This window comes from Taeniopygia guttata, chromosome 1 (genome assembly GCF_048771995.1).
Source record: "Taeniopygia guttata chromosome 1, bTaeGut7.mat, whole genome shotgun sequence".
In the NCBI taxonomy this organism is placed as follows: Eukaryota; Metazoa; Chordata; class Aves; order Passeriformes; family Estrildidae; genus Taeniopygia; species Taeniopygia guttata.
In genome coordinates, this window is record NC_133024.1 from 64,183,470 (window position 1) to 64,198,999 (window position 15,530).

The 15,530-nt window shown below is 42.8% G+C and overlaps 1 protein-coding gene across 4 annotated transcripts; it reads right to left on the reverse strand.

The window, feature by feature from the left end:
* Positions 1-2,273: 2,273 nt before the first annotated feature.
* On the reverse strand, positions 2,274-15,262 carry SERTM1 (serine rich and transmembrane domain containing 1). 4 transcript variants are annotated; one of them, XM_072929913.1, is made up of 5 exons: positions 14,498-15,262; positions 8,056-8,157; positions 5,989-6,239; positions 3,975-4,225; positions 2,274-3,453 (listed from the first exon to the last, which is right to left on the reverse strand). In XM_072929913.1, the coding sequence occupies exon 1, from the start codon at positions 15,250-15,252 to the stop codon at positions 14,503-14,505; it is 750 nt and encodes a 249-aa protein (XP_072786014.1). In that variant the 5' UTR covers positions 15,253-15,262; the 3' UTR covers positions 2,274-3,453; positions 3,975-4,225; positions 5,989-6,239; positions 8,056-8,157; positions 14,498-14,502. The 4 variants fall into 4 exon arrangements, with proteins under 4 accessions (XP_072786014.1, XP_072786012.1, XP_072786005.1 ...); XM_072929911.1 differs by lacking the exon at positions 5,989-6,239; XM_072929904.1 differs by lacking the exons at positions 3,975-4,225; positions 5,989-6,239 and having other exon boundaries at positions 14,498-15,261.
* Between the last annotated feature and the right edge of the window lie 268 nt (positions 15,263-15,530).

Sequence of the window (15,530 nt, forward strand, 5' to 3'; positions counted from 1 at the left end):
CCAGTTGGAATAGAATAGTAGAATATTTGCAACTGGAAGGTATCTACAGTGATCATCTAGTCTAACTGTCTGACCACTCTGGGGGGACGAAAAGCTAAAGCATGTTGATAATGGCATTGTCCAAGTGCTTTTTAAACACTGACAAGTTTGGGGCATCCACCACCTCTCTAGGAAGTCTGTTCCAGTGCTCAGATTCTCAGGTGGATTTCTTTACTTCTTCCTCTTTTCTTTTTTTCTTGAAGAACTGGTACTTAGCAATCATCAACAATGCCATTGTGCTTTTCTCCCGTGGCTTCTCCTAATGCTATTTTGTTGGAATCTACTTGTTTTTATTGAAATCTGTCCTGAAGAGAACAGATGCAACTCAGCTGAAATCATGATGACTATACAATCCTGTATGTCACTGCAGAGTGGAAAAAAATTAATCGCATCTAGTAAAATACAAAGCAAAATAAAATGTGTGGTTTCAGTCATCTTTGCTATTTTCTGCAGTTGGAAAAATTCTTTCTGTTCTGGTGGAGTTTGACAACAGCTCATTGAACACAGCCAGTAGGGTTTCAACAGTTTGTATTTTAATATTAAATGTGTCTATATCTGCAAGTATAAACACACTGCTGGGAACAAACACCCATCTCGACCTGTGGTCTCATCTCTGGTTTTGATTAAATTCCTCCATTTGCAGCAAAGGAAGCAACAAATTTACAACTTTGTCAGTAAGGGAAGATAGTCAAACAGTTGCTCTGTCTTGATTTACAGTTTGTTTATTTCTATCTACTGGTCAACATACAAATACATTCTGCAACAGGTTTGGGATTTCAAAGAGACTTCAGAAGGGAAATAATGTTTCCCGATCCCTTTTAAGCAACAACCTCTTTTTCCAAGGCCAGTTGTCAAATACAGTAAAAAGTTACATACAGTAAACTTTTGTCTAGATGAATAGAATATTCCAAGCTGTAAATATATCCATCAAACCAGTTTGGCTCAGGGAATCTGCAGGCTTACATTCTTTATTAGTCAGCAAGTTCTTTTGACTCTGTAAGGAACTAATCACCACCATAAGTCATTACCACTTACCATAATGCATGTCCACTTTTAAAATCCAAAAACACCAACTCCAGCATCATCTGTATTATTTGGCAACAGCAGCTGCATTTCTAATGATTATATTTATATCAGACTTTCCAAATTTGTATTTTAAAGCCTGTGTAGATAATGGCAGAGTCTGTCTTGTTTACAAATGCATGGCCAGCTCATCAAGAGGTATAAATGTGTTTGGGAAGTGTTCCCTAAGCCCTTGGCCTGCTGGGCAGTGGTGCCATGTGAGGGGAGAGCAGCTGCTCCTGCTGAGATAATCCCACCTCCCGGAGTTACACCTGTGTTTTGTCAGTAACAGAAAATGCAGTGACAATGCCATACCTTTCTTAGGTCTCTCCAGTGACTTGGATCCAGCCAGGAGCACAATATTTGTATGGGCTGGGTGGCAGGATGGAACTGTGCTCACAGTGCAGTAAGGACAACAAGGCATTGCACCAGTCTGGGGTTGCAGTTCTAGTAGGCCACACTTGGCACTTCAGATCACTAATTTGAATGTTTGGCTTGATTTAAAGCCCAGCTGACCACAGGATCCAGTTCACAAAGCTGCTCATTATTTTACTGCAGAAATGGAGTGACATGTTACACTTTGAGCAGGGGAAATGATAATGTAGAAAATGGCATGGCAAAGAGGAGAGAGATTGTGAATCCATTTCTCTTACCCTCTCGTTGGCCTGCCCTTATGCTGATGGGGAAAAGTGGCAGAGCCACTGCCATTTATCCTGCCCATCCTTTCCTACCATCTGCAGGTACACCTTGCACTTCCTGCAGGTCAGAGCTCAGGTCTTCCTGGCCATTGTGCAGGTCCCTGTGTGCCCCTCTCCACCCAATGCACATTTCTGAAATCACAGGACAAAGCCTGGCCCAGAAGGTCCTCACCAGTACAAGCAGTTTCTGTCCCTGCTGGCCCTGCTCATGTGAGTACAAACATCATGTGCCTAAAGGACAGTTTAGGAGCTCTTAACTTCCTACTTGTTTTTGTTAAATTCAGGCCTTTTACAAGAAACCACTAGCTTGTCCTGGTATCCAGGAAGAATAAGCTGTAGTATCTGTGAAGAATGAAAAAGAGTTGTGTGGTATTTATGATTAGGCAGCAAAAGCTGCCCCCTGGAGGAACATGTCATTAGGCAAATGAGATCATGAGATGCAACAGGGTCCAAAAATACCTCCACACATTCAACTGTGAGCATAGTCATTGTAGTTGCTTTACTAAGTTAACCAAAGAGACTCAAAAACTGAAATACAGACTTTATACAGAACACATTGGGAGTACAAAAAAACAAAAGCAACATTCTTCAAGAATTAGTTGTGTTTTATAAACATCAATAAACACTGAAAAATATGTGAAAACTAAAAAGAAAAAAAAAAAGGAAACATTATCAACAACTTTAAATTGTCTCAATATTTATAATTTAAGCAGAATTTTGTACTTTTGCAATAGGGATTTCATCCAGAACACCTTATATAATTAAAAAAGGAAAAGGAAAAATAGTCAGCATATTGCTGACACAAGACTAGGGAAGGGGTCACAATTATAGCAGAAAAATGACACATCCAGTTAGAACTGTATTACAATTTGGCAGGAATACTCTTAATGAACACCATCTACGTGTGAGAAAGAGACAGCATCACTATTACAGGCAAGAAATGATGATCTGGTATCATTCATTATCCATTGTTCAAGATGAAAATTAGTTAAAGGGGAAATGAAAACTAGAAAAGGAAAGGGGAAAAAATAAGGAAACTTTTAAAAACACCTCTTGATAACCGTCTTCTAAGGCAAATGTAACATGCACTACTTCCCCAAGAAACTAGACAAAGCTCTTCCATTCCCCATGTGTTTCCTTTCATTTGTTTTCATGAAGACAGGTTTGAGAGAGCAGAGCGCTGGGAAGAAATACTGCAAACCTCTAAATTAGTGAACGAACTTCCAGCATCACTATTGTATTCAGGGTAGGAGGAACTGGAAGAAATTATGTTTTTCAGCCTCTGAAGTGCAATGATCAGTAGCAAAAGAAGAAAAGCTAAGAGACTAAGGAATATAGAAACATAGACATAGACGTTGGATAAACGGCCAGGTGATGAATCCACTGAAGTTGAAAGGGATGTGGGATACAGCTCCAGAAAAGTCCCATTTTCCATGTTTCCCACAAATCCAGATGAAGGGTCGGGTTCGGACATTATTGGGTTTCTGTTTTAAAAATCACAACAGATCTTGTATGCAAAGGCAGTTTTAGTGGCATGAAAAGGGTTTATTTTAAGTGAACATTTTTCCATCACAACGGTGAGATGACAAGTCAGCCAATGAATGAATTTATCCTTTACTCCTCAAGCCCAGGACAATTTAATATTTTATCCTTCCTGCAAGGGGAAAAAAAAAAAAAAAAAAAAAAAAAAGCAAGGTTAATTTACTAGCAGATAATATTCACCTGATATAATTTAGGTCTGAAGAGTTACATTTCTTAGCTCGAAGATGCAATTCTTAAAGAATTAACTACCAATTATCTTTATATCTCAATTTTCCAAAATGCAGAGATTAGGAGAAATCCTGCTGAATCCTGATGGATTGACTTTTCCCAACCATGAGTTGTTTAAGTGCAGAACAGCACAATCAAAAATGTACTTTATATGGGACAGAGGTACCGGAATCCAATTTATCTTGTGATAAAAAATCTAGTCAAGTAATGAAACTCCCTCTCAAGACTTCAGCTCCTCAACTTAGATGAGCGAAGCCACTCCACATCACAGTCAATGATGAATCCATTACCTACTTACTCCATAGGGATCTGCCAGAGGTACCCAGAATTAGAAAATCTGCCAGACTTGCTTTCTTGCTGTGTATTTATGAAATGTTTTGAATGGTTTCAAATATAAAAATGTACCTTGCTGTAATTCTGCCGTGGAGATCTCAAAGGCAGGCATGTTTCAGCTTCTGACACCTACAAGCAAAGTCCCAAGGAATGGGCAGCCCTGCCAGCCCAGCAAGCATGAGAGGACTATCTAAGGGCTATGGACAAAAGGTTACATTCCAGATGTTGTTTTATTGTTTATTGCTGTTTTATAGTGGAGCTTTTGCTGGTCTCAATCAAGCATCCCAACAGCCTGCAAGATATGCAGGAGCAGAAAGCTGCATCTGCAAATACCAGATAAAAATATTCTTACCATTGTGGTATATAACTCATTGTGATGCATAAAATATACTAAACTAAAACCATTTTATCACCCTAATTGTATTTAGCTTCATAGGAAACTGTATTTGTTGTACCTCCTGAAATAAGTCACAACAGACTGAACAAAGGGAGATCCTTATGAGATTATACTCCTTTTGAACTGTCTTTAATTTGGTGATATAAAATTAACTAATGCAACAATATGTGTTCATTTCATGTTCTGGAAATATCTAAGTGTGTTATATCTAATTTATCCTTTTTAAAAGATAGGCTTTGATATAGAAGATGTTTATTCTTAATTACATGTCATAATGAAAATTAGATCCATTATTAATTGAATTGTTCTATTAGAACTTAAGGAATTAATTCACATAAATCCTTTAACATGGCAGAAGTTGAAAGCCTTTAAATTTTTCACAAATTTGAAATCTACTACATTCTGCTTTTACTACTAGCACTTGACCCTGGTACAAGGAATAACTCTGGCATTTTTGAGACTTTTTTTTTTAAGTTAGTGGAAAATTTATAGTATTAAATAAGAGTAACCAGAACCTCAGTTAAGCAGAGATGTGAGTGTTTTGCTAAATCAGAGCTTTTCTAAGTCTTACAACATCACCCAGGCTATTTCTAAATGAATATTTTGTGGTGAGATTAGAGGCACTGTAAACTCTGATTCCAAATGAAGCCATGAGTAGTTTCATTCAGTGCACCACAGCTACCACTTTAGCTCAGGCTCCTGCTTCTGCTGGGATAAGAAGGTAAGTGCCACAAACTGTTTGTTTCTCTTGCCCTGATCCTCCTGAAGAAATTACTCCCAGAGAGTCAGATGGCAGCTTCACCTTCTTGTTAGGTAATTGGAGTTTTTTTGCATTTCTGAAAACTAAATACAACAACATCATAACATTTAGCCCAAACCTAGTCCCAGAAATTATTGGGAATTTTGTCACTGACTTCAAAGTATAATGGCAAAGCTGGTAAACTGCAATAAACCTGTTGTCTTTCTGGGGGCTGTAAACTGACCTAGGCAATACACCATAGAGACAAAGATTCACATTCTGTAGTGGTCCCTGCCTTTCCCTCCTCTGTTTTTGGAAAGTTGAGTTGGTTTAAGGTAAAGAATGAATTGCAAGTATTGTTCCTGAATAACTGCAGGAGAACTGTCTGACAGGAGGTGGCTTTCCAATTAACCACTCTTGAAAACTCCTGGGACAGCAGAACTGGCACCTGTCTGCAGGGGTACTCAGGTTTCATGGTGTAGCTGGATCTGAATTACTGTGTCAGAGGCAGCTCTGCAATGCCAGGACAGGGCTGTGTGACTTGAGGAGGCTCCCTGCGTGCTCCAGTCCAGCCTCACTGCTGTAAGCCCCAGATCATACTCTGCCGTTCCAACTATGGCTGAATTTTCCTGCAGTTATTGCTCCATTGTTACACAGCCTTGCTGCTCTGATGGACAATCTGCCTAGAAGATTCACATATTTCAGTAAAACAATTCACTGGTCCAAGAAGGCACAGAGCCTACCTCCACACTCTGCTAGTTTTAGATGTACAAGAGAACAAAACCTTGTTCTGTCACTCTAGTCCTCAATTATGAGCGTTGGCACAAAAGGAAAGGCTCTCCTAGATACATGGTGCCATTTTTACATCCTGGCTTTTCAACCAGAGCCACTATTAGCTATATTCTCCCACCTGTGCATTGTTTCTTCATTCATGTCCTTGGTATAAATACCTTTCACAGATGAGGACAACCAGGACAACCACTCTTACTCCAGGTGGGCTCAGTTGGGAGTTTTTTCATATTTCCTTTTATCCTGTGGTAAGTAGGAGATGGGCGAGGTGGCATTCACCAGAAGAAGGGCAAACTGAGCAGGTGAGGGATCAGGCAAGGCATCACTGAGTAAGAGGCCAGCTGCAGGTACCAGCAGTTCCACGCCTGGGCAGCCATGCCAAAGCTAGCCACTATTGCACATGTGATGGTACCTGCCAGAAAATCCAGTTTGTATGGAAATGCAAATGTGGTCAGGAGCAGAGGTCTCACAATTAGCATATGCCCTGAGTGCCAAATTATATGTAATCTTTAGCACTGCTAAGACAGTAGCCATCTCCCAGTTCAAACTAAATGGGTATTAAATGAGCCTCTGCAGGACAGCATGAACATTGCTTTTTCATAGTCCCAATGTCGTAAATGCTTTACTGTCTGTATTGTATTTCTTCATATATCTTGATGCTACAACTCTACTTCTCCAGGCTCAGTCAGATAAAATTTAATGGCACACACTCACACCACTGAAACCCTAAAAATTGAGGAACAGGCAGCAAAGACAAGTCTAGTAGACTCAATTTCTTGTGAGTTTATCAGACATAGAAAAACACTTAGTTTGCTTGGTTCTTCCTGTATTTTTATGATTACAAGCTGAGAAATATCTTGGTTGTTTCAGGTGTCGTCAAGATGTTTAAGCAGAGAGACAAACTGACATCAAAGAAAATCAGCATTTGTATATCACATAAAATAACACTTTTGTCACAATTTCCTATGAACTGTTTCTTTACAGGTAGAAGGTATCCTAGAAAGCCCTTATTGTAAACATCTCCTAACAGATGAGATCATAATTTGCCCTTAGCATAGTTACAACAGAAAGGTCCCTCCTCTGGCCAAACTTCAATGTGCTGTAACAGGGCAGGAAGAGTAGGAGGAAGATTGTGCAGGCTCCTAGGTGATATGATGAAGCCAGTTCTAAGATAAGACTTACTCATTCCTAAAAATGTGTTGCTCCTTCCCAAGTTCTGCTATCAGAGTGATTGGTTCCAAAAGCTGGCAGCAAGTTTTCACTAGATTGATATATGTATGAAGGCCAGGGAGCCACTGGCTTAATTCTTTCATCTTCCCCCTCACTGCCTTAGTTTTCTACATTTATTTCCTTCCTATGTTACCAATATTTCCCTTCGAGCAAACATGTAACACTAAATATTTAATGCCAATAAAAACATGTTTGCATGCTCATATTAAAGGATGAATGAAATTTCCAACAGTGTACCAGGAACACTTCAGCTTTGAAAGGCAATATGCTCTAGGCTGGGAAAGTGTAGCAGTTTAACATCATGCAACTAAATAAGACAGTAGCTCTAGACAGAAAAAAAGATGTGAGCAACATTTTTTCCATTGAAAATTTAGGTAGGAAAGGCAAAGAATGACTTCCAGCTTGGAGATTAACAAAAATATGATCGTTAATGCTTCTTCTCAGATACATGCCTTTGACAATTAAAGACCACAAGTAAGTAGGATGCTTTTTTCTATTACAGATGGACCTTCTAGGACCAGAGAATCCCTTTTCCACCCTGCCTGGGAAACAGGATCAATTGCCAACTGACTCAATAAAATAGAGCACAGAAGGAAAAGGAAAGCTATTTCCTGCCACAAGCAAAGTTTTCCTTTTAATTTATGATCTAATTTCATTTTTTATTATGATTTAATATTATTTAAATTGATGTATTTGAAAATCTAAGAAGACAAGTGCCCAGATGGCTTGATTGCAGGTTAAAATCAAGTTATATTTTGTTTGGGGGTTTGTGTGGGGCTGGAAAAAGGAAACCCTCTAAGCCATAAGGATACTTAGTTTAATTCAGATAGGCTCCAATGATTTTCTAATTTACATTTCCCATGGATCTGTGGATTATAGAGTCATTTATATTAATGTAAATCAAAGACATCGTGGCCTGGGATCAGACCCAGAACCCATGAGTTAAATCTGGTCTTTAAAAGTAAAAGAAAAATGAGCAAGGAGAATAAAATACTTACAAGCAGGAAGAAGATATGGAAATAGAGGCCAAATATCCAGTGCAGAGGATGTGGTTGGTGATCATGCCCAAATCTAAAGGGACTGCATGCTGAGAAAAGACCCTATAAAAAACAAATTAAAGTGGAAGAATTTAATAACAACTACAATAATAATAAAATTCAGCACTTGTCTGAATTTTGACTGCTCTTACTGGCAGAAATTTCAGAAAAAAATAACCAAACCAGCTGGAATCCTGGCTTGTGTTTTATTCCTGCTAACAACATCCTTCTGCTGCCCAGTTACAGCATGGCATGTACAGCATCAAAACCACGATCCTGAACTCTGCATTACAGACAGGCTTTGATAACACCTTTCTCTTGTTCTGCAGTGTTTCCCAGGACCAAGACAGACATCTATCCCCTGGCACATTTTTAAGCACTGTATCTGCTCTCCAATTCATTTCACATTATACCCTAAAGACTCCTGCCAGGAATCAGGTCTTTTGGATTACACACTATTATTTATTAATTCTCTTTATTTCTGACTATCTGCAGTTTAAATGTTCACATCTTGAAATATCCTGAGTATGTTATATGCACAAGAATAGCTAGAATAATTTTGTGTGCTACATGCATTCAATACCTAAAATTAAAACATAGCCCCTGAATTGCTTTTAATAATGTAAATTAAATTTCTTGTGTTTGAAGTAACAATCCCAAATGATACAGATTAAAGCAAAAGAGAGGCCACACTCAAACAGATTTTCCCCTCTGGGAGACAAAAGACACTTTCACAATCATTGTACATCTTAGAGCTGCGCCCCATCAGCACATTTGGTTTGACTGTGTTAGAGAAGCAGATCTCTGGGGATGGATGTTGATGCATTGTTGTGCTGCTTTCATCCCTTCAGTCACTGAATCACTTCTGGTTTAAGCCTCTCCAAGTTCAATAAAGAAAATTGTCTAGTGCAGCTGTTAAAAGACAGTATTGTTGAAATCCAAATGTTTTGATAACACTGACTATACTGATGTTCCACCAAAGGGAGTCAGACGGCTTCTTGACCATCTCTTTGTGAAGGAGATATAGGAGGCTGTTGGTGAACCCCAAAGACAGCTGCCCCAGAGATGGACCCAGCACATACACTAGATGTGAGGGTGTGCACCCTTGTCACCTTGCCCAGAACTGCTTCTGAGGCTGAGGCAGGTGTGGTACAGGATGGAGAGGGGGTACAGCAGCCCCTGTATGGATTTTCTCTGGCAAATATGGCTCACATGGCCAAGAGCTCTACCCTCTGCCCCTCAGTTTTGTCTGCTTGTAGCAGAGATCCTTTTCCTCCCCTTTCTTTCTTTCCTGGGGGAAAGAGGCATAGATCTCTGCAAGAGGGCTGTATCTCCAACCAAGGCAAATACACAGCATTTTGCTCTTTTTTTCTTGGTAGAATCTTTGTTAGTCCATCTTCCCCCAGACACTCAGAGCACTGCTTTAGCCCATTTATCCCCTCATTCAATATAACAGTGCCACAATCTCCAGCAAGGCAAGGGGACCAGAGCCTACCAAATCTTTGGCTGATTAAACACGAAGTGAAACTCATAAGACATCCTCGAGGCATTCTAAGTGCAGGCATTCATATTCAAATGGCAAGTGTACACAGGGGCAGAGCTTTTAATTAGCTCTGAAGAGCAAAGAAATTCTTGGACCAGAACATCAACAACCTTATCTTCAGAAGACTCCTTTTCATACACAGTTGTATCCCACAGTCCTTCATCCTCTTGCACCACTCTTCTGCCTCTCACAGCTATTTTCCAACTGCAGCAGTAGCCTACAGAAGGATTTGGCCCAAACAGTGTATTCATTCACTGTGCCAGTAAGATGTGCAAGGAGTAGGGATCTATCTGTTCCTTGTATCTCTCAGGATGTGGGGAGGGTTAACGCTGCCATGCCTCTGAGATCTTAGAGAAATGGGGCCCTCCTGGTCTAGCCTCCTGTGAGACAATCAATCTGAATCTCACCCAAAGGATACAGTCACCAAGGAAATCAGTCTCCTTCCTGTGCTGGTTTGTTAAAAATATTAATTTCTCTTTTGAAAATTTTCTGTGAAAAAATACAGGTTGCTGAAAAAACCCACCCAAAACTCAAAAGCCTACTCTTTGCTGACCATAGGGATGCGTTGTATTTGATTTCTTGGTGTCCAGTCCCAAATTTATTCTCCTTATTGCCACTCTGAATAACTTTTGTTGCCACTCTCAGCCAATTTCAACCCAGGCAGAAACGTTAAACAGATTTGAGCTCCTAAAGTTTAATGATAGTGGGTGATAGGCAGAGAAGACATGAAGGTTCATACAGCCATTTGGTTGCCCATAATAGCTTTAAATCTTGGTAATTGAGTTCTACAGTCAAAAACAGCCACTAAGGTGTCACTGTCAGAGTGACAGGTCCCAGGTGCCCAGCTGGAAAGGAGATCCAGGGCAAGGTTAGCTAGGGAAGAGGAAAAACCAGCAGGTGTCAGGAATCCTTAACTTCTGTATTTTGTGTAATGTCTTCTTGTCTGATTTCTTGCAACATCTGATTTGGAAGTTTTGTTTCAGCAGAAAATTTAGTATAGTGTGGAATGGCTGCTTAATGAGAAATGAAAATTCCATTAAAATCCATTTGCCTCAGTGGAACAAGTATATGAAAGTATTTCAACTGCTTCTGCCTTGTTGCCTTCTTTCATAGTTGAGTCTCCCATTCCTGCTACCTCTTCTTTATGAAGGCTGTGTGGAGCATCCCACCAACTGATAAGCCTCTCAGTGATGTAATTAATCTCAGAACAAACAAAAGTTAGTTAAGCTTTGCAACTTCATGCCTGACGCTTCACATGGGCTCCCAAAAACCACCTCTTTTATTTGACACAGGCAGAGCAGCACTGGACTCCACAGCTGAGGCCAAGTGACCAGTGCAGTGGAGGGCTGTGCACTGTCTTCACCCTTTCTGAAGCCACCACACTTCTCATGGTGCTTCACCTCCTGCACATTGTTTATTCAGACCAAAACATACCAGATAAAATACCAAGCTCCAGGGCAAGCAACCCTTGTTATCACAGGGTTCATTTTCCATCACACTCTTGTAGAACCAAAAACTTGCAGTGCTGAGACTCAGGTTCACCTTCAGGCAGAGGGGGAAAAACCTCTCAAAAATATCATACCCATTCCCTTAATCTACAAGGAATGCAGTTTTAGGACAAAGGGTGGCTAAATCTTGAACTGAATGGACTTAAGGCCTCTATTGTCTCTGCCAGTGCTGCAGCACATCCTCCTGCCCGATGCTGATGCCGTGGCTGCACGCACGAGCGTACCTGAGAGCCCTCATCTCCACTCTCCATGCGGGCACATCCACTCCTGTCTCGGGAGAATTCTGGGCAGGCAGCAAGGAGCTTTGCTGAACAGGTAGTGCCCTTTAACTTTGCTAGTCAGTGGGGTTATTGGTCCTTAACTAGCGAAGCTGTGACCCAGGAAGTACAGCCCGGAACAATAAGAAAACACCCTTCTATTTCAGAATTCAGCTGATATACTGATTTGAATATATTTTATAAAAACAACAGGTATAAATCACACAATTTATATATCACAAATTTTATAAATCCATATCACACCCAAAAATGTCAAGCAGATTTCATTTCAACCTTCTTAGGAACTTTGTCACAATATAAAGCTAAGACACAGTCTTTTACACTTGGTTCAACAGAAATTTCTGTTAATGCATAATTTTCAGCTTTTTCTCTCCAAAAAATGCAGATTCAGTATCAACTACACTCAAATATCTGTACATTTAAATATCAGGGGAGTTTTAGGCACAGATGTGCTATCCCGGTAACTCCATTCACTGTAACTCTGCTTCCTGGCTTTGGCACACTATGCTTTACTAAGAAAAGTAAGAAAACATCCTTCTCCTTTGATTCTGTTTCCCCTCACTGCTGTAACAGAAGATCCCTATCCTCACCATTCCTTATTTTATCAACACAGGCTGCATACATGCCCTCCCCTTATGAAGAAATCACGGCATATTTGTGTGCCTAATATTCACACATAGTCCCTGTTTGCAAAACAGCCTGCAACAACTTAGGCAAAGAGACAAGATGATTGCAAAGGGAGCTGCAGCAAGCCACGCTGTGCTGTGCAAGCATAAGGGGGCAGGGTTGCACCTGAAATGCCAAATAAGAGCAAGTGAGGATAATGTAGGCTATGGAGAAGTTTATGGAGAAGAAGGATAATAGGAAGGAGAGTTTCTGCTGGTGCTAGAGTGATCTGTTCAACAACTGCCTCTCAGATGTCCTAGATTTAGAGGACACTGTTGTGCTCCAATCCAGAGCAAGAGTAATTCCAGTGGCAGAGATGGTGACAGCACAGGTGAGGGCTTGTCTTAGCATCTCACCAGACAGCTGCTGAAGGCATCAAACCAAAGCAAAAGTGCTGGGACATTTCAAGGAAATTAAAGGAATGATGGACAAAGTGCCTATATGAATGTACAAGTAAGCACAAGGTGGAGCTGGAGAAAAGCAGAGATGATGCTTGAGGGAGAAAGATGCTGAGAGCACAGGCTGACATGTCGGATGCAGGGGAATGAGGGAGCAGCAGGACTGACAAAGAGGGGAGATGTAGATGAAGTGGCAGGCTAAGAGGTGGCTTTTGCAGCAGCGCCATGGATCGACTATGTCGTAACAGGATTTCCTCTGCGCAAGCCAGGAAAAGGAGGCAACCACAGTCATGTAGACACAGGGTGAGGACTGCTTGCAAAAGAGTGCAGAAGGTAGAGGTGACAATATGATGATATGAAAATATTGACTTTTTAGTATTTAGATTCCAAGTCTCAGACCTATCAGAAACATCAGATTTTTCAGCAACTTCTGAATGTATTCTTGTCGTTGAGATAATTCCTCTTCTGTGTAGATGAGGTGCAAGAAGGAAAGGCTCTGTTGCTTCCTGCCTCTGATGGGGAATTTACAGGGTAGAATTTACAATTTCCACTGCACCAGTAAGACCCAATTATGAACAAAGACACTTGGCAGAAGCGAGTTATCCCAGTTCATCCTTTTACATCTGAAAAGGTTAGCAAAATGCCCATGACAATAACTTGCTATGTGAAATATGTTCACATACATACATGGTAATAGCACTTGATTAGACCTGGATGCTGAAATAGCCCAAGACCCCTTCCCCAGCAGTTCCAGGTCCTGCAGCATGTATCCTGTTGACAGCAAAGCACACATACTGCATACAGCAAGTGCAGCCAGCAGGCAGGCCAGCCTGTGTGCCAGAGCACAGGAAAGCTGGGGAAACATGAGGGAGGCGGGGGGACATGTCTGCCTTTTCTTTCCCCCCTTTGTTGGGTGATAGGGGTGACCCAGTCCAAGGAAGAGGTGGGAAAGGAAGGCAGCCAGTACACAGCTACAACCAGCAACCATCCCTAAGGGGAACAAGTCCTGCTAGGCATAATAGCAGAGAGAAGGCAGCTGGTGGTTTCAGGTTGCCTTTTGTTTCGGTCTGTTCAGGCACAGGAAAGTTAGAGTGCATTCGTTCGCGATGACTGTAAAAAGCAGAATCACAAGGAAACAGATATGACACTCCAGTTGGATACCTTATCATAATAAAACTGCCAGCACTATATGCATCTTACATGGTCCAGATTTTACACATTTCTCTTACTCAGCTTTCTCCCATTCTGCTAAAATTAGCAAAGAATTAATTTAATGATAGCTAGTATGCATTCCTAATTGTCTTTGTTTATAGAAATGTTAATCAGCGTGGCAAATTCTCAGCCCTTTACCACTATTTTCACAATTTTCCTCTAACTGTTTAGCATTTGCAAGGCTAGGAAGAGTTTGCGTCACTTGATTTCTGTTCCAAACTTTATTGCATCCAGCAAGATGATGTTGAAACAGCCTGCAGCTTTTAGGCAGACATAAAATGCTTGCAAAGGGCATATTTTTGTGCGTCCATCCTGTGTTTTTTCCTCATGCTGTGCTGTCTAAGCTCAGCTTTTCTCCCACTACATTGGATAGGCATGTTACAATTTATTTGCAGAGAGAGCAATCCTTTCCCCGTCATCATTCTGCAAGCATTGTGAAAGAGCACACGGGTGGCAGTCTCTGCTTATGCCCGCTGAGCTACGAATTTGCTTGCACAGTGATGACCCAGTGGTCTGCGCTATCACACGCCTGGGCTGCAGCATCTCACAGCAAAAGAAACCAGCCCATGCCTCCCTTCTCTCCGCATCCCTCCTTCCAGAAGATGTGCAGCCCCGTGCTGTCACCACGCTCTCCCAGAGCGTTCCCCTTTTTTGCCTCGGCCGAAAGCAATTTCTCCGAAGCCAAGAAGCGTTCGTTCAATTCAAACACTCGCCATCCCGCGAAGTGAGTTAGGCTAAATACAGGTTCTTTCCAAAAGACGTTTGTGAATGATCAAGCGCAGGCCACGAAACACGTACCTCGGTTAAACGCTTGTGAAAATCAAATGCCCTTGGTCACAGCACAGGACAGGCAAACGGCTAAAGATGCTCCCTCGGAGCAGCAGCAGGGGCGAGGCGCGGCGGGAGCTGTTCCAGGGCGCACAGCAGCTTCCCAAAGCCTCCGGGACCCGCCTCAGCCGGCGCGGCAGCGCTCGGCGCCGGACAGCGGCAGCGAGCGGCCCCGGCGCTGCGGGAGCGTGCGAGCAACAGCGCTCGGCGCCGGGCAGCCGCGCTCGCCGAGCCTCCGCTGGCACGGACAGCACGAACAACGCGCACCTGGTGAGGGCGGGGACAGGAAAAAACACCCCAAACCCGGAGCGTCCACCTCCCTCGAAAAGCAGACGGCTGACGCCGCCGGGATGCTCCCGCTCGGGATGCTCCGGCTCAGGCGCAGCCGGCAGCGCGGCACCTTCCCGCCCGCATCGCCCCTCCGGGGCAGCTCCGCTCCTCGCTCCTCGCTCCTCGCTCCCCGCTCCCCAGCGCGGCTCAGCCCCGGCCCCGGCTCCCGCTGCCGTCCCGCGCGGCCACGGCCGCAGCGCCGCCCCCGGCCCGCCCCCCGCTCCGGGCAGGGCCGCGGGGCCGCGGCGGGCGGGGCGCTCTGCGCTGGGGCAGGGGCTGGGGCCGGCCCAGCGCACCCTCTGGGCGAGGCGCTGCGCCCCCCTGGGAGTGGGGTGAGCCCCCGACCTGACCGGCGTTAGGGGATGGAAGTCACCAGGCATCGTACAAATCCGCATCAGCTCTTACCGTCCCACGGCTGTCGCACAGTATACATCCCTTAAACGAGACGGGGTTGGTTCCCAAAAAAAAAAAAAAAAAAAAAAAGAAAAGTCCCATATTAAGTCCGTATTCCAGTGGGTAGAGCTGCCCGTGGTAGGAAATGCGGGCTCCTGCGGAGCAGAGCGTCTGCAGAGGGGTCAGATCGTGGCACCACAACGGGAACTGGACCTACTGAAGGAGTGGGTTAGAAAAGAGGTTTCCTGGAAAGTGAAAACTTGCAGATGACTTTCGAAAT